The sequence below is a fragment of the Schistocerca nitens genome, chromosome 1 (genome assembly GCF_023898315.1).
Source record: "Schistocerca nitens isolate TAMUIC-IGC-003100 chromosome 1, iqSchNite1.1, whole genome shotgun sequence".
Taxonomy (NCBI): Eukaryota; Metazoa; Arthropoda; class Insecta; order Orthoptera; family Acrididae; genus Schistocerca; species Schistocerca nitens.
Window position 1 is genome coordinate 390,194,266 of NC_064614.1, and position 26,709 is coordinate 390,220,974.

Genomic DNA, 26,709 nt, shown 5'->3' on the forward strand with positions numbered 1-26,709 from the left:
ATCACTGGGATAATTAACCTTATGTATCTTTTACAGGAATTGTTAAGACATATGGTTCTGATCTATTGCGAAGGCTTGTAGATTTGGAATTTGTGTGTAGAGAGGCAATCATTGCATTCAAAACACCTTTTAGATTGACATGGGTAGAGGGTAATTATTTATTGCAGCAGGTTTTGTAGGAGACAGTTTCTAATATTTGGCTGAGATCCTCCTCCCCTACATATTTCATAGTCAAAGATGACAATTTAGAGTTCCATATTACAGGTATTATTTGAGGAGATTAGATAATGTTTTTGTATTTTGTGTGACACTTTGTGCATCTTTGCTTATAACTTTCTGGGCAAAATTGTGTGCTATGACATCAAAATTTTATGCCAAAATGGTGAAGAGTTTGTGAAGATAAAGAAGATGGTTGTTGCATAAATTTCTTATTGAGATGCTATTGAAAGTTAACACTTTGGATCTTGATCTGTGGACCTGAGCTGGAAAACTTTCTGTTTTTACCATATTTTCGAGTATAGTAGCTCTTAGGTACTTAATATTATGATAATATTAAGTGCTCAGAGCCCACCATTTCTTCATAGTTCCACCCAAAAATGTGAGTTTCATTGTTGTTATAATGTTGATGTTTAAGCCTACAAATGTTCAAGCTTATAGTAATGTCCTTCAAGGTTAATTGTGGTACTGATACAAAATCATGAACTGTGTGACTCTTTCTGATTCCTGGAAATTCTGTTGTATTATGTCATATAAATTTTTGTAGTATTTTATATTCAAGTGCTGTTGGAAAGTGTAGTACACTGAGGTGACAAAAGTCATGGGATACCTCCTAATATCGTGTTGGACCTCCTTTTACCTAGTGTAGTGCAGCAGCTCAACATGCCATGTCATTGGAAGTCCCCTGCAGAAATATTGTGCCATGCTGCCATTATACCTGTCCATAATTGCAAAATTCTTGCCAGTGCCTGACTTTGTGCACAGACTGACCTCTCAATTATGCCCCATAAATGATCGATGTGATTCGTGTCAGGTGATCTGAGTGGTCAAACCATTTGCTCAGATTATCCACAATGTTCTTCAAACTGATCACCAGCAATTGTGGCATGGTGACAAGGCGCATAATCATCCATGAAAATTCCATAATTATTTGGGAACACGAGAGGCAGCACATGGTCTCCAAGTAGCCAAACATAATCACTTCCAATCAATGATCAGTTGAGTTGGACCAGTGGCCCCAATCGATTCCATGTAAACACAGCTTACACCGTTATGGAGGCATCAACAGCTTGCACAGTGCCTTGTTGACAGTTACAGTCCATGGCTCATGGGGTCTGTGCCACACTCAAGCCCTACCATTAGGCCGGCCGGGTTGGCCGAGCGGTTCTAGGCGCTACAGTCTGGAACCGTGTGACCACTACGGTCGCAGGTTCGAATCCTGCCTCGGGCATGGATGTGTGTGATGTCCTTATGTTAGTTAGGTTTAAGTAGTTCTAAGTTCTAGGGGACTGATGACCTCAGAAGTTAAGTCCCATAGTGCTCAGAGCCATTTGAGCCTACCATCAGCTCAAACCAACAGAAATTGGGGCTCATCTGACCAGGCCATGGTTTTCCAGCCATCTAGGGTCCAATTGATATGGTCACGAACCCAGGAGAGGCACTGGAGGTGATATGCTATTAGCAAAGGCGCTCGCGTTGTTCATCTGCTGACATATCACATTAATACCCAATTTCACCACACTGTCTTAAGAAATGCATTTGTTGCACATACCACATTGATTTCTGTGGTTATTTCATGGAGTGTTGCTTGTCTGTTAGCACTGACAACTCTACGGAAACGCCACTGCTCTCGGTCAATAAGTGAAGGCCATTAGCCGCCGAGTCTGTGGTGAGAAGTAATGCCTGAAATTTGGTATTCTTGGCACCCTCTTGACACTGTGGATCTCAGAATATTGAATTTCCTAATGATTTCTGAAATGGAATGTCCCATGCGTTTAGCTCCAACTACCCTCTCCTGTTCAAAATCTGTTAATTCCTGTCATACAGCCATAATCACTTCGGAAACCTTTCCACGTGAATCACCTGAGTACAAGTGGCAGCTCTGCCAGTGCACTTCCCTTTTTCATGTATGCAATACCACTATCATCTGTATATATGCCTATTGCAACCGCATGACTTCTGTCACCTTCGCGTGTATTGTGCTCCTACAATTATTGCAATCTGTTTTTGACATGTAGTTATATTTCATATTCTAGGAGCTTTCCATCTTCTTCCCTGCATCCAGTCGTGATCTTGATGGAAAGATGACTCCAAAGACGACAGCAACATTCAAGAATTGCACATGCTGCGTAATAAAGCCTCATGCAGTTCAGGAAGGTGTGATTTGATAGTTATTTTACAGGGAAAAGTTTTGTACATTTGCCACAGTTTTGGTAATACAAATGACATTTTCATTACCATGTACAAGGTGTACAACTTTGCTTCCACCATTTTTCCCCAGAATTCGAGGCTTTAATGAAACAAATTAATTACACATGTGTCATTCAAAGTATTTTCCATTGCTGGCCACTACTTTCTTCCATCTCGGGCAGTGTACAAATCCTGCGTTGAAAAAATTGTTAATCTTTTGAAGCGACCCACGAATCGATCCAATTTGTGACTTCTTCATGAGATCGGAAGTGTTGGTCAGCCAGGCCATGTGCCATTGATCTAAACAGGTGATAGTGAGAGGGAGCAATGTCTGGAGAATATGGTGAGTGGGATAGGACTTCCCATTTTAATGTTTCCAAGTATGTTTTGACCTCTTTTGCAACGTGAGTCAAGTGTCGTTGTGCTGCAAAATCAGTTTATCGTGCCTCTTGCTGTATTGTGGCCGTTTGTCTTGTACTGCTCTGCTCAAACGCATTAATTGTGTTCGATAATGGGCACCTGTGATTGTTTCATTTGGTTTTAACACCTCATAGCACACGACGCCGAGCTGGTCCGACCAAATGCAGAGCATTATCTTGGAGGCGTAAATATTTGGTTTGGCCATCGACATGGAAGCATGGCTGGGATATCCCCATGATTTTTTTGCTTTTAGGGTTATCGTAATGAACCCATTTTTCGTCCCTGGTCACAGTGCAATGCAGAAATCCCTTCTGTTTCTGCCTCTGAAGCAATGGTTCACAAACACATAAACGCCATTCAACGTCTCTTGGTTTCAGCTCACACGGGACCCAAGTTCCTTCTTTCTAAATGATGCCCATAGCCTTGGACATTTTGAAATGGCTTGCTGTGTCACTCCCACTAATCGTGCCAATTCTTCTTGAGTTTGATGCGAGTCTTCAATCAGCGATGTCTCCAGTTCTGTATCTTCGGAAACATTATCTCTTCCACCACTATGCTGGTCTATGACATTAAAATCACCATTCTTAAAGCATTGAAACCACTCATGACACGTTCTTTCACTAGTAGTGTCCTTACTGTACGTACTTGAGAGCATTCGATGAGACTCAGCTGCTGTTTTCTTCATATTGAAACAAAACAGTAACACCTCCTACAAATGATGAGAATTAGGCTCGTAAACTGACATTTTCAATCAAGAACGACTTTATAATGCAGACACAAATCGACTAATGTTTGAACGAGGCTATGCTGACTGAGGTCCAAGCTAACTGCCTGACATCTGTGATCTGTTCCTTCAATCGCTACTTACCGCTGTCGCCACCTATCGGCAAATGGCAGAAGCAAAGTTTTACACCTTGTAGTAATCAGATGACAGACAGCAAGGTCCTAGTGTTAGTACTTTACCATTGCATTTGCCTGTGTTGCAGTTTATGATTATTTATGTTGTCATATTAACTAACTAACTAACACACCAAGACATTTTATCTTTGTGTGTGCAAAATTTGTCGCAGTATGATTGAATATGACTTGATAGTCTAATATCTGTCATACTTTATAAACCTTTTCCTTGTGATAACCTATAATTGTCTGACTGTAAATTTATTTGATCGCATCAAACTTCTCATATGCAGGAGACCTGTAATACATAACAGACTAATAATCAGTTTGCTTTTGTTGAAGGCTGATCTAATTATACTGTGAATTTTGCTGTTGTTGTGTTGCATTTAATTGTACAAGAATGATCTGTGCAATAACAAACATTACAGTTAGCACATTTCTAAGTGAATGACAATTGTCAAACATTATCTAGCACTATAGAAAGTAACACAGCACACATGTTGCATATTACAGCATTCGTTGCGTGTGTGTGTGTGTGTGTGTGTGTGTGTGTGTGTGTGTTTGTTTGTTTGTTTTCTATTTCCAGAGAAGGACTATGTCCAAAAACTTAAATATTTAGCAGACTCTTCATGGTGCCTATCAGCAACTCAAAGCCTTCCCAATGCGGTGTGTAGCAATCAGCCTTTTCTTAAAATTGTTTATTTCACTCCAGACTTTCCATTGTTAAAACTTCCTATAGCTTATTTTACTGCTGTACACTTTGATATCAGACCAGACTTTGGTCCTTCTCTGGAAATCGAAAACACACACACACACACACACACACACAGTGTCTGATGTGAGCAGCAATCTGGAGAGGCTTGTGTGTGTGTGGGGGGGGGGGGGGGGGGTAAGGAGGTGGCAAGGAGGGGGAGGAATAGCAGGATAGGGGGAAGATGTTGTCCTACTTGTGAGAGAATGCAGGAATATGTTCAGGACAGGATAGGGCAGCTAGGTTCAGAGTTGGGAGGTTGTGCTGTTGGGACAGAGGAAGAGTGGTGGGTAGCAGAAAAGAGAGAGGGTGGAAGAGAGAAGGGGAAAAAACTAGTAGATGCATTGGTGAAAAGAAGGCATGTCTACTGTCTACTGTTGGAGTGCGAGGAGGGGGATAGGTAGGTGGAGGACAGGGACTATCAGTGGTTGAGGCTGGAGGGTTTACAGGAAAGGAGGACATGTTTTGGGGAGATTCTCACCTATGCAGTTCAGAAAAGCTGGTGTTGGTAGGAAGGACTGGGATGGCACAGGCTGTTAAGCAGTCATTGAAATGCAGCACATCATGTTGGGCAGCATGTTCAGCAACTGCATGGTCCAGCTGTCTCTTGGCCACAGTTTGACAGACGCCATTAATGAGAACATATAGTTTGTTAGTTGTGATTCCCATGTAGAAAGCAGCATAGTGGTTGCAGCTTAGCGTGTAGATCATGTAGGTGCTTTCAGAGCTAGCCCTGCCTTTGATGGGATAATAGGTAGTAGTGGTACGATACATGGGACAGGTCTTGCATCTAGGTCTATTGGAGGGATATGAGCCATGAGGCAGCTTCAAATTTGGGGTTTCAAAGCACTCCTGTCCATTCTGTTGTACTCTTTTTGAACTTCCTTTGCTGGTAAATTACTGTACAACAATGCTGTTCCAGTGACAGCACAACAAATGTAAATAACACATTGCACACATTAAATATTTCATGTTGATGGTCCTTATTTATTAATGACCCATTCATTGTTTTCAGTTCTTCCAGCCGGGCTACTACAGTAGATACATTTTACACTACTGGCCATTAAAGTTGCTACACCAAGAAGAAATGCAGATGATAAACGGATATTCATTGGACAGATATATTATACTAGAGCTGACGTGTGATTACATTTTCATGCAATTTGGGTGCATAGTTCCTGAGAAATCAGTACCCAGAACAACCACCTCTGGCCGTAATAACGGCCTTGATATGCCTGGGCATTGAGTCAAACAGAGCTTGGATGGCTTGTACAGGTGCAGCTGCCCATGTAGCATCAACATGATACCACAGTTCATCAAGAGTAGTGACTGGCGTATTGTGACGAGCCAGTTGCTCGGCAACTATTGGCCAGACGTTTTCAATTGGTGAGAGATCTGGAGAATGAGCTGGGCAGGCCAGCAGTCAAACATTTTCTGTATCCAGAAAGGCTCATACAGGACCTGCAACATGCGGTCGTGCATTATCCTGATGAAATGTAGGGTTTCGCAGGGATCGAATGAAGGGTAGAGCCACGGGTCGTAACATATCTGAAATGTAACGTCCAATGTACAAAGTGCCGTCAATGCGAACCAAGAGGTGACCGAGACATGTAACCAATGGCACCGCATACCATCACGCTGGGTGATACGACAGTATGGCGATGACGAAAACACGCTTCCAATGTGCGTTCACCGCGATGTCGCCAAACACAGATACGACCATCATGATGCTGTAAACAGAACCTGGATTCATCTGAAAAACTGACGTTTTGCCATTCGTGCACCCAGGTTCGTCGCTGAGTACACCATCGCAGACGCTCCTGTCTGTGATGCAGCGTCAAAGGTAACCACAGCCATGGTCTCCAAGCTGATAGTCCATGCTGCTGCAAATGTTGTCGAACTGTTCATGCAGGTGGTTGTTGTCTTGCAAACGTCCCCATCTGTTGACTCAGGGATCGAGACGTGGCTGCACAATCCGTTACAGCCATGCAGGTAATATGCCTGTCATCTCGACTGCTAGTGATACGAGGCCGTTGGGATCCAGCACGGCATTCCGTATCGCCGCCCTGAACCCACCGATTCCATATTCTGCTAACATTGGATCTCAACCAACGCGAGCAGCAATGTCGCGATACGATAAACCGCAATTGCGATAGGCTACAATCCGACCTTTATCAAAGTCGGAAACATGATGGTACGAATTTTTCCTCCTTACACGAGGCATCAGAACAACATTTCACCAGGCAACGCTGGTCAACTGCTGTTTGTGTATGAGAAATCGGTTGGAAAGTTTCCTCATGTCAGCACTTTTTAGGTGTCGCCACCGGCGCCAACCTTGTCTGAATGCTCTGTAAAGCTAATCATCTACATATCACAGCATCTTCTTCCTGTCGGTTAAATTTCGCTTCTGTAGCATGTCATCTTTGTGGTGTAGCAATTTTAATGGCCAGTTGTGTATATTCATCTGAATAGACGGTAGAACTTGGCTGCAAATACTGATTTCACAATTTTGTTTGACAAAAGAGTTTGGTGATTTTTAATCCTACATTTAGTCAATTTCATTTTATGGCATTCAATCCAGACTTATTGTTCAGAATTGTCTAAGTTTGTAGACTGTCACCATGACTTGACAGATGTCAAGCTGATTTTCCTGGCAAATGAAAAGGATTTTACTTTACTGTATACATTGTTGAGGGGTGCATCATGACAGTTAATTAAAATTGTGATTGGGCCGCGAAATGCACCTTGTTTCTCACTTGTATTTGATTTATTATGCATGATACATTTTAAAGCCCGTTGTTTCATCATAGGTGTATATCTCTGGAATTGTGTGATTAATATCCTACACCTGAATATGAAATCACAGACTTTGAAATACATTGACATAGTAAATGAAATATAAATGTAACTGAAGGGAATTCATACTCTAAACTAATTTCAAAATAATATTAAGTGAGAATTGTTAGTTAAAGATAGGAATGAAAATAAACAGACTTACTATAAAATTATAAGGTGACTGAATGGCAGGTCAGGGGGTGAAGTTCCAGTATTGCTACTTATGTACACATGAAAGTACAAAAAACATCCTAGATTTTGGAAATTATTAGTTCCTCCCGGAAGAGTTCTGAAAGCTGGGTCAGTTCTTATGCTTTCATGTGCGTGTATCAGCAGTACTGTAATTTCACCTCCTGAATGTAAGTACTGGCCAGTCATTCTGTTCATAACACTGAAAAATTTAGACTGTTAAGTGTGCACCATTTTAACACAGTGTTTTTTTATGCATATTTATTTTGCAGGTTTACTGGGTGATATCATATATGAAATTCAAAAAAGTGGTTTCAGAATTACAGGAATGCAAATGTTTTATATGGACTATCCAAATGCTGAAGAATTTTATGAAGTATACAAAGGAGTTGTCCCTGAATGCACGGTATTGTTTAATGGTTTGAGAAAAGTTATTTACAGCTTTATGCTATATACCTTCTGCAATAGTAATACATTTGAATTAACTCTTTGTTTACATTGTACAGACATGTAGTTTATCAAGCAAATATCACTTGTGAATATAAACAGCAGAGCCAGAGTAGAAGTACTACACCGAAATAAGAATCTGTAATAAGCACAGTGTTTGAGAAAAGATATGATTATTATAAAATGAACAATGGAAAGTCCAGTTTGGAATATCAGCAATATTAGGAAAAGTATAGATTGCAACTCACTATAAAGAAGAGAGGTTGAGTTGCAGACAGCCACAATAAAAAGACTGTTACACACTGAGCTTTCAGCCAAAGTCTTCTTCAGAAAAGAAAGAAAAACACACACACACACACACACACACATTTTTTAAAGGAACCATACAATATGTACATATGATTGCTATCTCTGGCACTTTGTTGTGTTGAACAAAAGCAGCAGACTGGAGTGGGGCAGGGAAGGGGGAGAGATAGCAGAGTACAGATACAGGAAGAAGAACACTACTTGGTGGAGTGTCCAACAAGGACTAGAAGGCAGCAGGACAATTCTCAGGACAATGCTGCAAGGTTGGGTGTTGGGAGGGGGGGGGGGGGGAGACAGGTAGCTAAAAAGGAGAGGATCAGACAGGGGAAAAGAATGGTGGGTGCATTGGCAGAGAGCAGTGCACTATGAGGGTGAAGGTCTGTGAAGTGGGATGAGGTGACAGGGTCAGGGGTGGAAACTGTTGGTGGAGGGTGTGGGGACAGTAGGTTATTTTAGGTTTTGTGAGCAATGTGTTGTAAGGATCACTCCCATCTGCACAGTTCAGAGAAACTAGTGGTTGAGAGGTTGTGAAGAATCCATTGAAATCAAGTGTATTATGTTCAACTGCATGTTGTGCCACAGGGTGATCCACTATGCTCTGGGCTACAGTTTAGCAGCAGCCATTCAGTCTCAAAACTGACCAAGAGTGGACCATCCTGTGGCACAGCATACAGCTGAATGTAGTAGCAGTCTGTGATTATTATAAATTAGGAGACACTCGTCTCTCTTAGACTTGTTAAGGAATTTTATAATCAAAAGTATATATTATAGGACCTAGAGCCAGAGAAGAGAAGGAAGTGTGGGAAGGCAATAAAATGTCTGATTAATCATCCAGAAAACAAAATTAAAACAATGCAGACAAAAAGACTGGTGCATCAATAATGAGGCAACAGTTCGAACTGAAATACTAGGAAAATTAACAGTGTGTCTGGGGTAGAATACCATTTGGTATTAATGTGCATTATTAACAGAAACAGACCAAAGTTAACTTCCAATTTTTCCACCTTTCTTTAATTTTTTTGTTTTGTTTTTGGCTTTTTTCATTGTTTGGGAATTAGATTTATTCTAGAAAATGGAAAATTCAGCTTTTGTTGTAGAGTTTTCCTGTTGGTTGTCTTCATTGGAAACTAAAGGAGAAGGCAGAAATCAAAGATTCATGCTTTACTAAAGTGTATTAAAGAAATTTTGTATTAACTGATATGTGACTCTTTAGTGTCATTTTTTCAATACAGTTCATTTAGTATTTTGTACATTTACGTTATCTATTGTCAGTTGACAACAAAGTACTGCACCCGAAACAATGTCAGCCTGTAAGATAGCTGGCAGAGTACAGACATAAATATGTGTTATCAAGTGATAACCAAATTGTAAGTAAATTGTGTGTCTTCTGAGAGTTTGCATTTTCTGATGATTCATCACCTAATGCATGTTGAGGTTTTTAAATGTCTGTGATGCTAATGTCTACCGGCACAGTGTTAATGAAATACGAGGGCTATCCACAAAGTACATTACATTTTCGTTTGTGACCGTTAGGGGTGGGTCTAGCGCGGCCATCTTGGTGTCATGGCATTCCGCCGCTCAGTCAGCATCCTGCCGTGCTAGTGAGAGGTTCGTGCTGTACTCCGTTGCGTTACTGTGACAGTTTGAAATGTCAGCGTTAATTGAAAATGCCGCGAAGTGTGAAGTGCGTGCTGTAATAAGGTTTCTGACTGCAAAAAACTGTACACCGATAGAAATCTATCGGCAGCTTTGTGAAGTGTATGGGGACAACATAATCACTGAAGGTGGAGTGCGTCAATGGGTCATAAAATTTAAAAATGGCCGAACTAATGTTCACGACGAAGAGCGAAGTGGAAGACCCAGCATAGTGACTGCCTATAAGTTTTCCACAAATTTCACGAAGTTTGTTGCACGAAATCATTACCAAAAAGCTTGGTTACCACAAGTTTTGTGCAAGATAGATACCAAAAATCTTGACAGAGATTCTCAAAAATCAGCGAATGGCTGCAGCGTTAACGTTTTTGGATGCTTACGAGAAAGATGGCGACTCATTACTCGATCGCATCATTACTGGTGACGAAACATGGGTTAAGCATGTGAACTGCGAGACAAAATTGCAGTCAATGCAGTGAGAGCACACAAATTCCCCCCAAAAACCCAAGAAATGCATGCATACAATGTCAGCAAGGAAGGTGATGGCGACTGTCTTTTGGGACAGAAAAGGTGTGATTTTTGTGGATTTCCTGGAAAGAGGCACTACAATAAACTCTCAAAGGTATTGCCAAACTCTGCACAACCTCAGAAAAGCAATTCAAAACAAGCGCAGGGGAAAGTTGGGCTCGAAGATCTTGCTGATTCACGACAACGCCCGGGCCCACACGACAAATGCCACTCGTGAAGTTCTCGAATCTTTTAAGTGGGAGTTGTTTCCTCATCCGCCGTACAGTCCCGACCTGGCACCGAGCAACTTCCACTTATTCCCAGCAATGAAGAAGTGGTTGGCTATGCAGCGTTTTGATGATGACGCACAGCTTCAAGAAGAGGTAACCACGTGGTTGAAGGCGCAGGCGGCCGAATTTTATGACTAAGGAATTTCCAAGCTCGTCCATCGCTACAATAAGTGCCTTTATTTAAATGGCAACCATGTAGAGAAGTAGTATTTAAGTGTGGCTTTCATCTGTATATAATAAAAAAAAATCCAATATTTTATTTATTTTTAATTCCAAAACGTAATGTACTTTGTGGATAGCCCTCGTACATAACTTTAATCAGCAGAAAAGGATATGTCACGTATAATAGCTAGCTGTGGAATTTTATAGTGATGCAGTGATTCAATTCTGTATACAATTGCAACTCTGAAGGTATCAGCGGCTTCCTTCTGAAATGTTCCAGATTGGGCTGAGCTGTGTGGTTGTTTGTTATACTTCACCTCATGCACCAAACACCTAAATGAGTTGCCACCTGAACACTCATTTTATGTACAATTAATTATGTTTACTGAATATTCAGTTACTGTTAAGTATAGTCTGTGTCCTGAATCATTGTGCCTTCTTCCTCAAGTGTGAAAATTAACTTCTTGTCCTCAATCACTCCACTACTTAATTAAGAAGTGAGATTCAATTCACCTTCTTATATCATCTTCAAAAGTTCAACTCAATACATGATAAATGAGAACAGATATCAACTCATCTACTACCTCTCTCTACTACGTTCTATGTACAGACCTGATATTCAACTTGATGATAATCAACAATTACAATATATTTATTATCTTTGACATTTTGCATTTTTAGGTTTCATGGAGTTCTTTCCTCCGCACCATCCACTCCATAGAACTCCTATCTCCACCTCAGCAGGTATGGTCTTCTGAGTGCTATCCACTTCTGTGCAGCCACTGAATTGTTGATTCAAGTATCAGCACCTACGATTTAAAACACCTGCCAACAGTGGGGTGCTCACCACGTATCAACTACTCTGTCACAAACACCGTTTCTTTGACAATATGTAATTAAGGACGTGATACCTCTCATTCAAGGAATGGGATGTATCACTTCAATGCTACTAACTGGATCATTAGGGTCGAGAAGGTTGACAAAGAAAGTAGAGTGCAGGAGTGGAAATAAGTGGTACAGTAAGATAATGTTCAAACTGCGGAGAGGCACTGAAATTGGAACAGAGTGGAAGGGCAAGTGAGTGGATACTAAAGGGAAGAATGAGGCGTTTAGTTTAGTTCCTGTATTTAGTTCTCTATAAAGCAGTGAGATTTTGTTTTTGTTTTGGAAAGTGCCAGGACTGGGAACTGAATGCCTGCTTTCAGAGGATGTGTTATGCATAGACATGTGTTATTAAGTGAAGTGGATGTGTTGTGCTTTGCATAGTGGTCCAAATCACATTGAATCATAAGTGCTGGTGTTTTAAATTAAAGGCAGCAGTTGCAATTTAATTTGTAAAAAATAAATAAATTTTCAGTTAATTTAAGAATATGGAGACCAAAGGACTTATGTGTCAGAAATATTAATATTTAATGAGGTTACAATGAATCCAGTTAAAAAAGATTTCTTCCTTGCTTTCATCAATGATACATTTTTCATTCTCTTGTCACATAGTTTATTGCATAATTTCATTACAAATTTAATTTAATGGTGCAGTTAATTTTTTATGGGTTGCTAAACATTTAGTATGGGAATCACAATGACTAAAAGTTCACAATTTCTCCCATGTAGCTTTAAAGCACTTGCAGTTGTGGTCTGCTGTTAATAGCAATCTCTTTGTCCACCATCTCCCAGCACACTGGTAGCTAGAATGGCAGATGAAATGGCCAGTTACTCTTCTTGTCTCACAAGTCCACCACTCTTGTTTTTCCTCAGACAATCCATTGCTCCTGATCAGCTGCTTTCTCCTTATCAGCTACTCTTGATTTGATTTAATTTTGACAGGGAAGCTATTAACAGCTTAGATATATCCCGCCACTGCCCGCACCGAAACCAAGTTTATTGTGCGGTATTGCTCCCTGTATATCTAGTAAAGCCCACCAATGCCCTTAAATAGTGCAGGGAGTCTCTTTACCAGTTTTTTGTTACACACAATTTCTTCAGGTCCAGTTGTCCCGAAGATTCTGTGTCTTTTGCTCTCCAATGCCATGCATTCAAAGATTAGGTGCAATGCAGTTTCTTCACCCTCATCACAGATCCTACGCTTATGGTCTTCTTCCGTTATACCCGTTGTTTGTTTTTTTTGAAATTTCCATGGCCGGTCATCAGTCCAGTCATGAGTTTGATCTCTTCCCTGTTCAGTCCCAGGATTACAGAGCTTCTTTAAAACATGGCTTGGGCATCATTATCTTACCTTTTTTTTAAATGGACCTTGGTCGAATATCCTATGTGCTGTTTCCTGAGCCAGTTCCGTAGTTCTAGTTTGATCATAGCCTTGGTGATTGTCAGGTCAGGGTTCCAGTCCAATAAATGGAGTCATTGCCCCCATCCTGGCCAGTCTGTCGGCTTGTTCATTGCCACAGATCCCTGAGTGGCCAGGGACCTACACTAGGTTTACCCTATTGCTTCCCCCTAGCTCCACCAAAGCCCTGTTGCATTCTGCAACAATCTTAGATCTTGTTGCGGGACCTGCCAGTGATTTCAGGGCTGCCTGGCTGTCTGAATAGGTGTAGATGCTATGGTCATTGTAGCATCGACGCATATTCTCCTCCACACATGCCCTCATTGCAGTAATTTCAGCTTGGAATACAGAGGCCAGTTTTCCTAGAGAGACGATGTCCTCATCTTGGCTGAACCCTGTACATCCCTGCCCCACCATCTTGGTCTGATTTCGACCCATTGGTGAGCCAAACAATGTCCCCCATACGGTGTTGAACTGTTTTTTTCCCACTGCTCCCTGCTTCCAGTTATTATATTGTAAGGCTTGTTTAAGCTGTTAGGAGCTATTATATAGTCGGCAGGCATTTCCCAAGCCATTCCTATGTTACCTCACTCACTATGTTAGTGTGTGATTCTGGATATCCTGATGAAATCCAGTTTTTGCCAGTTTTAAGTCTGTATGCCCCAACTGCTGCCTCCATCTTGAACCAAAGGTGGAGTGGAGGCATGTCCAGCATGGCTTCCATCCCAGCGGCTGGTGTGCTGCTAATTCTGCCTGTTATGCCTAAGCAGGCCAGTCTCTGAACCTTAGCAAGCTCCTTAGCTACAACCTACTGTTCTACCTTCTTCCACCACACTATGGCCCCATAAGAAATCCTAGGTCTAACCACTGTGGTGTATATCCAGTGCGTACCTCTGGGGCTTAGGCCCCAGTTTTTACCGTAAGCCCTTCTGGTACTCACTAGAGTATTTTTTGCCTTGGAGCAGATACTCTTAATGTGAGGGGTCCACGTTAGTTTCTCATCTAAGATTAACCCTAGATATTTCAGTATCCCCTTCACAGGTAGAGTTTCATCGAAGATCTTTAAATTCCAACTTGAGTGTTGGATATGCCTCTTCGTAAATGGCACCACAACCCTCAGATCCTGTTTAATGCACCAATTTTGCACAATGTCCAATCCTCCTTGTGCCATATTTCTAACTGTGTTAGTAAATTTGCCAAGTGTTACTATGATGAGGTCATCTCCATATCCTTGGCAGAAGCATTGTCTGGAATTTAGTTTGTTCACCACTAGATTCCACAATAAAGGCGACAGAACTCCTCCTTGTGGGCAGCCTCTAGTGGTGATAATTACCATCTTTTCATTCGTCATGATAGCCTCTACCTTCCTTCCACTATGCATGGCCCTGGTCCACCCACATATAGTGCTCCCTAGATCATGCACCTCTGCTGCCCTTATCATGGAATTTGAAGGTTGTGTTATTGAAGGCCCCCTCAATATCCAGGAAGATGCAGAGGACTATTTCTTGGAAGTGAAGGGCTTACTTCACCCTCCCAACAAGTTGGTGGAGAGCTGTCTCACATGATTTACCTGGTTGATGTGCATGTTGGTTTGAATGTAGAGGGGCCCTAATTAGCTTCCTCTCCCCAAGATATATATTAACCAGTTTTTCCTATGTTTTGAGAATGGAGGAGAACAGACTGATTGGTCTCTTATCCTTGGCCTTGGTATGGTCAGTTCTCACTGGCTTTGGAATGAAGACAACCTTCGCTGCCCTCCAAACATTGTGACTGAGCCCTACTCTAGGCTAACTCTGAATAATCTGCATAGGACTCTTATGAAATTCTCTCCTGCCTGTTGCAAGAGAGCTGGAAAAATTCCATCTGGGCCAGGTGACTTTAATGGTCGGAATGTTCCCACTGCCCATTGGGTTTTATTGATGTCCACACACTCCTTGGCTGATTCCCAGTCCTCTCTTCGAGTGCCTGAGAACCATTGTCTCCCTGGGATCACATTCTGGTTTGTCTTGTCTGGCAGAGCATATTGAGGAAAGTGAGTTTTGAGGAGCAGTTCCAGCATCTCATGTGCCGTGTTTGTATATTCCCCATCCTCCTTCCTCAGCATACCTCCTGGATTGATTGGTACTCGAGTGAGGATTCTGTGAAGTCTGGTATGAGCAGCTGTGCTCTCCAGTTCCTCACAGAATGCCTTCCAGGATATCTTCTCTGCTTGTCTGATTGCAAGGTTGTAGTTGACAAGGGCCTCATGATATATAGGCCATTGTTCTTTACGTCTCGCAATGTTAAATAGTCTTCATACCCGTTTTCTTTGAATTTCCAAGTGAATATTCCACCAAATCGCATTCCTGTTTGTGCCCTTCTTGGTGATTGTGCAGCTGTCCTGATATGGGGTCACTGTGGCAGAGGTAACAGACTCTGCTGCTTACTCAAACTCTAATGGATTCCTTATCAAGGTTTTAATTTCTGATAAGCCTAAGTCAAGGTTCCTCCTATATGTCTCCCAGCCTGTTTTCCAAGGGTTCCTATAGGTCATGGTCTGTCTGATTCCTATTTCAACCTTGAATTTAATGTACATGTCGTCCGATGAGGATGGCTCTAACACCACATGCCATTGTTTGACATAGCTGCCCATCATCATGGAACCAAAAGTTATGTCAGTTACTTCTTCTCTTCTGCTATTCCTGAATGTAGGTTCATTGCCCCTATTCAGGACCTCCAAGTTGTTAGCTAAGAGAAATTCAAGAATGTACTCACCTCTACTTTTGGTGTCCTTGCTGTCCCACACTAGGTTGTGGTCATTGGCACTGCATCCCAGCAGCAGTTGGTCACCTTGCTGATGGCAAGCATCTACATCTCCTCACCTCCAAAGGAGGAGGAGAGGTGTCTCTTCATAAGGAAGATATGCTGAGGTTAAAATAATTTCCCTCATGATACCTTCCTCACATTGCTGCATTTTGATGGTTACTAGGTCCCTGGAGCAGAAATCCATCATTGGCATGAAAGAAATTCCATTTCTTACATAGATGCTTGTTCTGGAGTTTCTTAGATTTCTAGATTTCAGCTTACCACCAGTGCCACCGAGGCCTGATACTCCCCCTTTATATAAGTATGGTTCTTGTATCAGGACCATGTCCACTTCCTGCCTCCCCAGGCAGTGTCTCAGGGCATCAGAGGCAGATTAGTCTTCATCACCTCCAGTCTCCGTCTTGCTGCCATCATTGCCTTTGGAGTCTTTGAGAACCCAGACAGTGACCTGTGAGAACCCTAAAAACCATTTCAGGTCCTGCTCTCGCATCGTATTCAGGTACTTCTCTCTGACCTCCACCACCAGGGTTCGTCCTTCCGGTACAACCTTCTGGTTGATCACTTTCCTGTCTTTTGTCGAGACTTTTGGGTTCTGAGCCCCTATTTTCTCTAACAGAGTCTTAAGAGAGACATCCTTAAGGATCTTCAGTACCCATATTGATACCTTTGCGGTCTTAAGAAGTTCCGCTGCCATCTTGACCAGCAGCTTTGCATCTTCCCAAGGGGATATCATGGGCACCTTGCCCTTAAGCCATTCCACCGTGTGCACCCTCTCACGGACAAAAATGAGGGCACCTCGATCCAGACAGACCCTCCTGAAGTTGGGACCTGGACCAGCATCCACCCCAATCTTTTCAAAGAGGGCCATCTGTACAGATTCCTTCTGCTACAGGTGATGGCCACCAGTGGATAGCCTTCCTGGATAACTGCCATCTTAAAAACTGAGACTGCAGTACTATAGGTGTGTTTCCCTATTTCTTGCCTCGGTTTTTTCTGGGCTCACTTATCCAGGAGGAGGGAGTCTTATATTCCTCCCTTATCCTCTCGATTATGGGGGTCTGCGTATCCCCTTCAACCTGAGACAGTTTTTTCTTGGGGATCTTTGGTTCAAGTCCCTTTAATTCCCTTCATTTGTGTTTGGGAAGCCATTCTTTCCCTTCCTTTTGTCCCTGTTTCCTGAGGAGTTTCCTCCTCTGGGCCCCAGACAAGGCTTTAATCTTGATCTGGGCCAACTTCTTGGTTACAGTTCCCACTTCTGGCTCAGGTCTAGTCCCTGATACAATAGTGGGAATGCCTTCCATCGGTCCTGACCCCGATGTTTGAGTATCTGAGGTCTCAGTTTGCCCCTCAGTTTGTTTTTCTTTATTTTCTTTAATTGTGTCCATATTGGTCCCACGAGGTTTGGAGATCTACATGGTCCACAACACGAATATCCTGCGCGCTGTAAGGCTACTCACTCAGGGAGGTTTCCCGGTATCCCTGAGGCTCAGTTTGTGACACATCCTCCCATGTGCCATGCACCCCTTGGTATGGATTGCATCACACCTTGGGTTGGGAAAGGGAATTGGGTAGGACTAGGAGTGGATAGGGAAGATGGGACGTTGTGGGACACCCTTAGTCTGATCCATCGGCTGAGGTCTCTCCGGTAGTAGGTCCTCTACCCTCCGCATAGCCCTCAGCTTCACGCAGATACGCAAGCCTCTCCACCTGTCAAGGTGGTGTCTACTCTTAATGCCCATGAATTAGAAGAATGAGATGAGAAAACTAAGAAAAAAATGAATTTCATATTAAAAGAACCTATTCCAGACATTCTGACACTTCTCGAAACTGTTTACCAGAATTGCTTTTGTAATTTTTGAAAAGTGAATTAAATTTAAAAATATTTGCTGTAATTACCCTGTTTCCTGTTTGCCAATAATATCTTTTATTTTGTTAGAGATGGTAGAAGTGTGTTACTGACTTGGTATTTATGTTGTTTGCAGGCAATGGTTAGCCAACTTGTTAGTGGACCGTGTGTAGCTCTTGAAATTGTTAGTGATACTCCTGACACACCTAGCAAATTTCGAGCTCTTGTTGGCCCACCTGAACCTGTAAGTTATTTGAGCCTTAAACTTTCCTTGCTCTAACTGAATTTGTGCAATGTCATACTTTGATATCAGTAGATTGAATGTGTGAATGTATGCAAAGATGGTAACAACAAATAAAGTAGCTAAAGTTGTGTAAAAAAATATTAAATAGTAAAATTGCAGGATTAATACGTACTTTGTAACTTAGTGCATCTTGGAAACTTTTTGTGTGGTTGATCAAAGTACTATTTAAATAATGTAGCAAGTAAAGGTGACTACTCACCATAGTTTAAGTGTTGAGTGGGCAACAGACTCATAAACAATACTGAAATCATACCTAAGCTTTCGAACTGTGTTCTTCTTCAGAGCTAATAAAAAACACAGACATACACAGCTACATTATCCAACCCAATTACATCATCTTGATCATGCAACCCAACTGGGCCAAGTGGTTGTATCAATTTGGGTAGGTAAGAGGAGAATGGGTAAGAGAAGGGAGGGGTTGGAAGGGAAAGAGGGTAATGGCTGGGAGGGAGAGGCAACAAGTGAACAGAATAGAAATGGGGCAGAGGAGGAGACCATAGAGAAAACAGTGTGGACACAGATTAATGGAGTGAAGTGGCCCTTACGGGGATTGGTGGAGATGGGTGTAGAGGCAGAAGTTAGCAGAGGTGAAGACCAAGAGGCTCTATGATTGAAATATGTGTCACAAAAACGATTTTACATGTATTTGGGAGGGGGGGGGGGGAGGAGAAACGAGGGGGATTTTGATGACATTGGTTATCAATTACCTACTGCATTGGGCAGTCAACTTCTTCTCTCTACCACAATTTGGCACTGGCCATTTATTCGAGTGGACAGTTAATTGGTGGTCATGCCTTCATAAACGATTGAAGAAGCTACATAATTTAACTGCTATGCTGTTTATTCATTCCTGCCCATGCACTATTTGCCGTGCCGTGTACTACAACTCAGTGTAAATTTTCCATGTCTCTAGAAATATAGGTGAGTAAGTGTAGGAGCTACAATGCCCTTGTGGAAAAATAGAAATGGATTTTTAATCACAGCTCCTTGTGTTCCATACTGAATTACAGGAACTGATTATTTTTGTTTTATTCTTGGTACCTCTTGTCATTAAAGAGATCTATACATAGTGTTATCAAATGAATACCAGGATGACTTCTAAGATTTTTGTGTCTCTGTTTCATGTTACTGACTATGGCTAGATTAATGTAGTTAGTTACTGTAAACATAATTAACATCACTACTGTACATTAAGATGCAGTGTTTGTGTTGCCTTATGCAGGACAGGGCAAGAGAACTTCGTCCAAATACTTTACGTGCAAAATTTGGTAAAACGAAGGTGTTAAATGCAATCCACTGTTCTGATTTACCAGAAGATGGTTTGTTAGAGGTTAGTAAATGATTTATTGAAGAAGAGAGTTTTATTTGTATTCCAGTTCTGAATGTTGTTTACTTATTTTGTATTTGTTATTATATGATGAAAAGCAATTTCTTCACTACATTACTGTTGCAGGTTGAATATTTCTTCAAGATTCTGTCATGAATGTGTGCTAGTAATCCATTTTTCAAACTTCCTTAGAACAATAAATACATGGACAATATTTTTAAAAAAAATTCATTGTGGAATGTTCACTGTGTTGAATTGTAAACAATTTTGTGGAAGAACTAATGATTTAAATCTGCTTGCCTGAATGTATAAAAAATTCTGCTCTTGCAAGTGAGAGAGAAATCTATTTTGCAGTGCTTCCAAAACTTTCGAAAATAATTTTTTCATAAAGTGATGATAAATTAATGAATATGACATCTGTTATTTTAGATGGTTGATGTGTGAAGTACAAAAAGTCTTCAACATTGAAGTATTTGTGAGACCATTCCAGTTATTTTATAGTTAGGATTATTTTATAGTGAATCACATTCTCTCAGGTATTACCATGTTTATGTGGTTTATGTGTATATGCCATGCCATAACAGAATATGCACAGCTTTATTTTGGATATTTGCTTAAAAAAGTAAAGGAGAAGATGAACAGGAAAGACATATTAAATTTAAAACACACACTGTATGGTACTAACATGTCACTGTGCATAATTTTTGTAAGAGGTGTAGCAGAGTGGTATTTGAATATTTCTTCAAGGTTCTGTCATGAATGTATGCCAGTGACCCACCTTTCAAACTTCTTCAAAAAGTAAGGCCACTTGATTAATTTGGAGGTAATTGAAATCCACTGATGTAGCACTCCAGCTCAAAAATGTTTCACCCTTAGTCCTCAGCTTCCAATGTGGAATTAGGAGCTTACCCTATTGTGACTATGCATGTCTCATAACTTTTTGCTTATCACCATCTCAGTCAAGTACTTATTAACTATTTGTTGCTGTTTTGTACACAGATATTGTTACAAACACTTCTATTTAAATCAACTAAATGAATGATTAATGAAATTTGTGCACATTACACACACATAAATATGATTTGGAGTTTCTAGGTTTTATATTAAAAGTATTTTAGATTAAATTTCTAGTCAGATTTAGTTTTATATTATTTTTATTTTACTTATTCAGCTGTGCTGTAATCAATCTGTGATTGTAATTTCAAATTATAATACTCTTATTAGCACAACAAATGTTTTATACAGGCAGAAAAATTATGTTTGGTTTGTCTTTTAGCGAAAGCTAAATATATTTTCTCCAAGAATGATGTATTCCTGTTTTTTATATCCTTATTTTTAATATTCTTATATATGAAAGAGAAAGTGCTTGTGTGTTTCAATATTTTGATTGATTTCTGCAATAATAATGCAGGAGGGTGATCTGTTTTGTGTGGATATTCAATCTCAGTATATTAGCTTCCTGCTGTTTAGTAAATACTTTCAAATATCTTGAAGTTACTATGAGAAAGTCTAAATCATTACCGAGCGAGGTGGCGCAGTGGTTAGACACTGGGCTCGCATTCGGGAGGACGACGGTTCAATCCCGCGTCCGGCTATCCTGATTTAGGTTTTCCGTGATTTCCCTAAATCGCTCCAGGCAAATGCCAGGATGGTTCCTTTGAAAGGGCACGGCCGACTTCCTTCCCCTTCCTTGCCTCATCCAATGAGACCGATGACCTCGCTGTCTGGTCTCCTTACCCAAACAACCCAACCCAACCTCTAAATCATTATCCTCAGACTTATCAAAATAACAGTTAACAATAAAATTTGCAACAATATAGAAAATTGCTTTACTGCTTTTGAAGCTTTGCAGCCTGAGTTTTCATCTCATGAAGAAGTAAGGTAGCAGATTTTGTGTAAAATATTTTTAAAACATTTTCTTCAATGAAATGTGTATCTTAGTTTCATTCCTTTAATTTGATAAGGGCTTATATGAACAAAATGTTCTGCAAGTCAGGTAAAAATTGCAGGTGTTGGGTATGGAGAGGTAACAAGGAAGCATTGTAGAGAGTGTTAGCCTGGATGTATGATCTATATTATGTAGCTGTTTCAGCATTTATGATCTCTCTTAATAATATTGTTTGATGTTTTGTTGACAGAGGCTATACTAAGTTTGTATCCATGGATTGTGCTCTTGAGTTATATATTCATTCAAGTGTCCTCGGATTCCTCTGCAGTGGCAAACTTCAATAAAATATTCTTGATTTACAAACCATTTTACTTCAAATAAGACTCTCGAGTTTTCAGTAGCTGTCTCAGCCATTGTCACCAGAAGTAAAACACCATAGACTTGGGAAATGGTGCAGTGTTCTGCTTATAAAGGTGTGAAAGCAGTGTCTGTTAGCTTCCAGAGAGGGCCAAAGTGATGCACAGGAAGGTGAGTTGGATTCACAGCAGCTCCAGTCCACCATGGGACTGAGTGAAGTTAGGTGGCATGAGGGGCCAGTGCCATGTGTGAAACTGTCACTCCTGGCTCCCTACAAGTTCCAGACCTCTGTCATTGCTTTTGCTCAATATCCAGAGCTTGCCTCCGTACTAAGTGTGTATCCCTGGTCTCTGTAATAATTGTCGTGGTTTATTCTGATCTCAGCTGCCTCCTTTATAATGGGACCCTAACTTTCAACTGTTCAGATTGTATATTATGTCCATTTCGTAGGCACTGTTCAGCCACTGCTGATTCCTCATTCTTCCTATGTTTAATATGTTGTATGTGGTCAGCATGTCACTCAGCAACAATGTGAGTAGTTTGTCCTATGTAGATGCTACTACATTACTACTTTTGTGACACTTGAGATGCGTGTCCAGAGAAAATAGTTACAACAAGAGTGACACTACAAGTGCTTTCAGCTGCCATCAGAAAAGGCATGTATTGGCAAAAGAGACAAAGCCAGCTGCATTCCTTCCATGCCTTATAGCAACAAACAGCGAGATAGGATTCGTGTTGCAGGGACATGAACTAGACCAGTGTTGCGGCACAACTCCGAGATACGAGATATGTTTGCCTTGTTAAGGGCAATGTAGAGCTTCAAGTTCCCACCATGTATGGCATCCCCTGCTAATGCAATAGCATTTACATTGGACAAACTAGCTGCACAGTTGCTGCATGTTGTGGCAAGCACACACAACATGTTAAAGGAAAGAAGCACGAGAAGTCAGTCGTGATTGATCATAGCCTGAAAAATGGACATAAAATACAATTTGAAAAGAAAAGAGTCTTGGCTTGTGCATCATCATATTGGGATTCCGTTATAAATTAAGCAGCTGGGATTAAAATAAACCACAACAATTTTAACAGAGGCCAGGGGTATGTACTTAGTAGGGCATGGAGGGTGCACTTTGGTTATATAACAAAAGCAAAGACAGATGCTTGGCACTTGTTGGGAGGCAGAAGTGATGGTTTCACAAGTAGTGCTGCCACCTAGCACTATCTAACATCTCTCAGTCCTGAAATGGGCCAGAGATACTATGAGCTGCTCAACTCACTTCCCCACATGTGTGTCACTTTGGCCCTCTCTGGCAGGTTCCAGATGCTGCTATCACAGCTATATAAGTGAAACACCCTGGTATTTAACTTCCGATGGCGATGGCAGAGACAGCCATCAAAAGCGTGAGTGCTTTATTCAAAGAGATATATCTTGTAAACCAAGAATATTTTGAAACTTCCTGGCAGATTAAAACTGTGTGCCCGACCGAGACTCGAACTCGGGACCTTTGCCTTTCGCGGGCAAGTGCTCTACCAACTGAGCTACCGAAGCACGACTCACGCCCGGTACTCACAGCTTTACTTCTGCCAGTACCTCGTCTCCTACCTTCCAAACTTTACAGAAGCTCTCCTGTGAAACTTGCAGAACTAGCACTCCTGAAAGAAAGGATATTGCGGAGACATGGCTTAGCCACAGCCTGGGGGATGTTTGCAGAATGAGATTTTCACTCTGCAGCGGAGTGTGCGCTGATATGAAACTTCCTGGCAGATTAAAACTGTGTGCCCGACTGAGACTCGAACTCGGGACCTTTTCCTTTCGCGGGCAAGTGCTCTACCAACTGAGCTACCGAAGCACGACTCACGCCCGGTACTCACAGCTTTACTTCTGCCAGTACCTCGTCTCCTACCTTCCAAACTTTACAGAAGCTCTCCTGCGAAACTTGCAGAACTAGCACTCCTGAAAGAAAGGATATTGCAGAGACATGGCTTAGCCACAGCCTGGGGGATGTTTCATATCAGCGCACACTCCGCTGCAGAGTGAAAATCTCATTCTGGAAACATCCCCCAGGCTGTGGCTAAGCCATGTCTCCGCAATAGCCTTTCTTTCAGGAGTGCTAGTTCTGCAAGTTTCGCAGGAGAGCTTCTGCAAAGTTTGGAAGGTAGGAGACGAGGTACTGGCAGAAGTAAAGCTGTGAGTACCGGGCGTGAGTCGTGCTTTGGTAGCTCAGTTGGTAGAGCACTTGCCCGCGAAAGGCAAAGGTCCCGAGTTCGAGTCTCGGTTGGGCACACAGTTTTAATCTGCCAGGAAGTTTCATATCAGCGCACACTCCGCTGCAGAGTGAAAATCTCATTCAAGAATATTTTATTCATTCAGTCATTCATTTTCATTGACCTGTGGACAGCTTGCTCCACACACACACCACACACCCACAAACGCAAACACACACCTTTCTTATACTTCTTTTTGTGTTGCTGTCTCTGCATTTGTTAGTGTAACTGCTAAGTGCTTCTTCAGTGGGAAGTGGACAGTGGCAGTTGATACAAAATGTCAAACATAGTATCTAAAAACAAACAACTTGTGTTAATATTATGTACAGTTCAGATAATAAATTACACTGCAAATGTTTTGAAACCAAATATTTATTTATGTAGGCTACCTTAAATGTATGCTTACAGCAAAATATTAGCACATACTTCTGACTTGAAGGGGATAAGTGTCCCTTCAATCCCCCTGAAGTGTTCTTGTATGTACCACAAACTTCTGGCATTCAAAATACAAATTGCACTCCATTGCACATAAATATTTGCTGGCTGATTATTCACCCTGGTTTCAAAGTACTCCCAGGACCTTCTATTCATCTTTGGTGAATCTCTTTATATGAGTGGCATTTATAATAGAAGTAGCCATACATGAAACCTAGAATGGGAGTGATTCAAATGGCTCTGAGCACTATGGGACTCAACTGCTGAGGTCATTAGTCCCCTAGAATGGGAGTGAGGGGGTGGTGTGGTAGAACAGCAGTTGAATCCATATCAATTTGTTTCTTGATAGATAGCAACAGAAAGCAATGAACTGTGTTGCAGACCAATAGTATCAGCCATCTTGAAATCTTGCTTGCCTAGTTACTGTAGCATAGTAGCATGAGTATGTGTGTAAATTTCATTGCTAGACTCAGAAAGAGTAATCAATAGAAACTGCTTAGTCAGTTCTGCCGCACACAAAGATCCGTACCTAAATACTGGAAAATTGCTCATGTCACACCAATACCTAAAAAGGGAAGTAGGACTAATTTGCTGAATTACGGGTCCATATCACTGACATCAATTTGTAGTAGGATTTTGGAACATATACTGTGTTCGAACATTATGAAGTACCTCGAGGAAAACAATTTATTGTCACACAGTCAGCACGGATTCAGAAAATATCGTTCTTGTGAAACACAACTAGCTCTTTAGACTCATGAAGTAATAAGTGCTATCGACAGTGGATGTCAAATTGATTCCATATTTTTAGATTTCCAGAAGGCTTTCGACACCGTTCCTCACAAGCGTCTTCTAACCAAACTGTGTGCCTATGCAACATCGCCTCAGTTGTGCGACTGGATTCGTGATTTCCTGACAGAAAGGTCACAGTTCGTAGTAATACATGGAAAGTCATTGAGTGAAACTGAAATAGTATCTGGCGTTCCCCAAGGAAGTGTTACAGGCCCTCTATTGTTCCTGATCTATATTAACAACATAGGAGACAATCTCAGTAGCCATCTTAGATTGTTTGCAGATGATGTTGTCATTTACCGTTTTGTAAAGTCATCAGATAACCAAAACGAATTGCAAAATGATTTAGATAAGGTTTCTATATGGTGCGAAAAGTGGCAATTGACCCTGAATAAATAAAAGTGGGAAGTTATTCACATGAGTACTAAAAGAAATCTGCCAAATTTCAACTATGCGATAAGTCACACAGATCTGAAAGCTGTAAATTCAACTAAATACTTAGGGAATACAGTTACAAATAACTGAAGTTTGAATGATCACATAGATGATGATGTGGGTTGAGCAAACAAAAGACTGCGATTTATTGGCAGAACACAAGGTGCAACAGGTCTACCAAAGAGACTGCTTACATCAAGCTTGTCCGTCCTATTCTCGAGTATTGCTGTGTGGTGTGGGATCCGCATCAGGTGGGACCTATGGATGACATCGAAAATGTTCAAAGAAGGGCAGCTCATTGTTTTGTATTATCACGAAATAGGGGAGATAGTGCCACAGACATAATACGTGAATTGAAGTGGCAATCATTAAAACAAAGGCGTTTTTTTGTTGTGACATGATCTTCTCATGAAATTTCAATCACCAGTTTTCTCCTCCAATTGTGAAAACATTCTGTTGGGACCCACCTACTCAGGGAGAAATGATCATCACGATAAAATGAGAGAAATCAGGGCTTGTACAGAAAAAAATTCAAGTGCTCAGTTTTCCCACCCGCCGTTCGTGAGTGGAACGGTAGAGAGACAGCTTGAAGGTGGTTCATTGAACCCTCTGCCAGGCACTTTATTGTGAATACCAGAGTAATCAAGTAGATGTAGATGTCTCCATGTGTCATCCAGAGTTTTGGAGAGGTGTCTATGTTGTTATTCATTACCTGTATTTTTTCAAATGATATTTGCAAGTCAGTTTGTTTGGCAGTCTCTCTAAGTCTGGTTTGAATCTTAGCAGTTTCTATGTCACTTGAGAGATTGGGAATATCATTAGCAAAAGCTAGACGGTCTGCCATGATTCCCTCTGATCCTCCAAATTTCATTGGGCTATAGTTGGTTTCGTGGCCGAGCGGTTCTAGGTGCTTCAGTCTGGAGTCGCGCGACCGCTATGGTTGCAGGTTCGAATCTTGCCTCGGGCATGGATGTGTGTGATGTCCTTAGGTTAGTTAGGTTTAAGTAGTTCTAAGTTCTAGGGGACTGATGACCTCAGATGTTAAGTCCCATAGTGCTCAGAGCCATTTGAACCATTTTACAGTCGGTTTCCATCATTCTGTCTTACCAGG

At 41.3% G+C, this 26,709-nt stretch overlaps 1 protein-coding gene across 2 annotated transcripts in view; it reads left to right on the forward strand.

Annotated features, from left to right (window-relative positions):
- LOC126249321 (nucleoside diphosphate kinase 7) overlaps positions 1–20,631 on the forward strand; it is a 115,551-nt gene extending 94,920 nt beyond the window's left edge. The window contains exons 6-10 of one of the 2 annotated variants that reach the window (XM_049950987.1): positions 2,253–2,373; positions 7,771–7,904; positions 17,932–18,039; positions 19,322–19,429; positions 19,553–20,630. In XM_049950987.1, coding sequence (XP_049806944.1) covers positions 2,253–2,373; positions 7,771–7,904; positions 17,932–18,039; positions 19,322–19,429; positions 19,553–19,582 — 501 coding nt within the window. In that variant the 3' untranslated portion in view covers positions 19,583–20,630. Of the gene's footprint in view, positions 1–2,252; positions 2,374–7,770; positions 7,905–17,931; positions 18,040–19,321; positions 19,430–19,552 lie in introns of both variants that reach the window. The other variant, XM_049950979.1, reaches the window with a different exon arrangement.
- Positions 20,632–26,709: the final 6,078 nt, after the last annotated feature.